Here is a 2,441-nt window from a genome sequence, read left to right on the forward strand (position 1 = left end):
TACTGCGAGCTCCTCTTCGAGCTCGCCGGCGCCTACGGCGACGACGGCGACGACGGCGGCGACGGGGCCGCGACGCGCCGCGCGCTCCGGGACCGCGTCGCCGCCGCGAAATGGGCACGGCCCGTTTTTAAGGGGCGCTTATTCTGATCCCATTTAGCGTGCTGGTGGCCCTACGTAGTGCCACTAGCGGTGGGCGCCTCGGTGGCGTGTCGCCGGTGTCTCGGTGTGCCGTGGGCCTGGCGACGCGACGTCCGCGAAGCGAGCGCGAGGTAGCCGGGTTCGGACTAACACATCCCGCCGGTAATATCTACGGGGATGATTTACACAAGTTCGATAAAGCCCCGGCGGCCTGCTCCTTGGCGCCGTCGGTGCCGGTCCGGAGGAGGTCGATGAGCAGGTCCGCGGCGCCGGCCTTGACGATGTCGATCTTGTTGTCGTCGTTGTTCGCAGACAAGTTCCGCAAAGCCGCCGCGGCCTGCTCCTTGGCGCCGTCGGTGCCGGTCCGGAGGAGGTCGACGAGCGGATCCACGGCGCCGGCCTTGGCGATGGCGACCGTGTTCTCGGCGTTCCCAAGAGCCAAGTTGTCCAAAGCCCCCGCGGCGTCCTCCTTGGCGCCGTCGGTGCCGGTCCGGAGGAGGTCGACGAGCGGATCCACGGCGCCGGCCTTGGCGATGGCGACCTGGTTGTCGGCGTTCTCCCAAGCCAAGTTGCACAAAGCCCCCGCGGCCTCCTCCTTGGCGCCGTCGGTGCCGGTCCGGAGGAGGTCGACGAGCGGGTCCACGGCGCCGGCCTTGGCGATGTCGATCTTGTTGTCGGCGTTCGCAGCCAAGTTGCACAAAGCCCCCGCGGCCTGCTGCTTGGCGCCGTCGGTGCCGGTCCGGAGGAGGTCGACGAGCGGATCCACGGCGCCGGCCTTGGCGATGGCGACCTGGTTGTCGGCGTTCTCCCAAGCCAAGTTGCACAAAGCCCCCGCGGCCTGCTGCTTGGCGCCGTCGGCGCCGGTCCGCATGAGGGCGACGAGCGGGTCTACGGCGCCGGCCTTGGCGATGGCGACCTTGTTCTCGGCGTTCCCAAGAGCCAAGTTGTCCAAAGCCGCCGCGGCCTGCTCCTTGGCGCCGTCGGTGCCGGTCCGGAGGAGGTCGACGAGCGGATCCACGGCGCCGGCCTTGGCGATGGCGACCTGGTTGTCGGCGTTCTCCCAAGCCAAGTTGCACAAAGCCCCCGCGGCCTGCTGCTTGGCGCCGTCGGCGCCGGTCCGCATGAGGGCGACGAGCGGGTCTACGGCGCCGGCCTTGGCGATGGCGACCTTGTTCTCGGCGTTCCCAAGAGCCAAGTTGTCCAAAGCCGCCGCGGCCTGCTCCTTGGCGCCGTCGGTGCCGGTCCGGAGGAGGTCGACGAGCGGATCCACGGCGCCGGCCTTGGCGATGGCGACCTGGTTGTCGGCGTTCGCAGCCAAGTTCCGCAAAGCCCCCGCGGCGTCCTCCTTGGCGCCGTCGGCGCCGGTCCGGAGGAGGTCGACGAGCGGATCCACGGCGCCGGCCTTGGCGATGGCGACCGTGTTCTCGGCGTTCTGAGAAGCCAAGTTCCGCAAAGCCGCCGCGGCCTGCAACTTGATCCCGTCGGTGCCGGTCCGGAGGAGGCCGACGAGCGGGTCCGCGGCGCCGGCCTTGGCGATGGCGACCCTGCTCTCGGCGATTTCACGAGCCAATTCCCGCAAAGCCCCCGCGGCCTGCTCCTTGGCGCCGTCGGTGCCGCTCCGAAGGAGGTCGACGAGCGGATCCACGGCGCCGGCCTTGGCGATGGCGACCGTGTTCTCGGCGTTCTGAAAAGCCAAGCTCCACAAAGTCGCCGCGGCCCCCTCCTTGGCGCCGTCGGTGCCGGTCCGGAGGAGGTCGACGAGCGGGTCCACGGCGCCGGCCTTGGCGATGGCGACCTTGTTGTCGTCGTTCTCCCAAGCCAAAAAGTTCCGCAAAGCCCCCGCGGCGTGCTGCTTGGCGCCGTCGGTGCCGGTCCGGAGGAGGTCGACGAGCGGGTCCACGGCGCCGGCCTTGGCGATGTCGATCTTGTTGTCGGCGTTCGCAGCCAAGTTGCACAAAGCCCCCGCGGCCTGCTGCTTGGCGCCGTCGGCCCCGGTCCGGAGGAGGCCGACGAGCGGATCCACGGCGCCGGCCTTGGCGATGGCGACCTGGTTGTCGGCGTTCTGAAAAGCCAAGCTCCACAAAGTCCCCGCGGCCCGCTCCTTGGCGCCGTCGGTGCCGGCCCGGAGCAGGTCGACGAGAAGGCCGAAGTCGCCTCGAGACGCCGCCGCATCAGCCTCGGCGGCGGTCGGCGTCCCGTTGGCCGTCGACCCGGCGCTCGTCGCCGGCGCACGCACCTTGCCGAGGCCGTTCTCGCTCAACATCTGGCGGATTTCGCGGATTTCGTCGTGCGACTCTTCCGCC

General features: G+C 70.1%; 1 protein-coding gene across 1 annotated transcript; it reads right to left on the reverse strand.

Moving 5' to 3' along the window:
* Positions 1-307: 307 nt before the first annotated feature.
* AURANDRAFT_52893 (hypothetical protein) lies at positions 308-1,924 on the reverse strand (the record flags this gene model as incomplete). Its single annotated transcript, XM_009036974.1, has 2 exons — positions 308-928; positions 1,307-1,924. Coding segments are annotated over 2 exons (1,239 nt in total), but the record flags the coding sequence as incomplete, so codon positions are not given.
* Between the last annotated feature and the right edge of the window lie 517 nt (positions 1,925-2,441).

This window comes from Aureococcus anophagefferens (assembly GCF_000186865.1).
Source record: "Aureococcus anophagefferens unplaced genomic scaffold AURANscaffold_5, whole genome shotgun sequence".
Taxonomy (NCBI): domain Eukaryota; class Pelagophyceae; order Pelagomonadales; family Pelagomonadaceae; genus Aureococcus; species Aureococcus anophagefferens.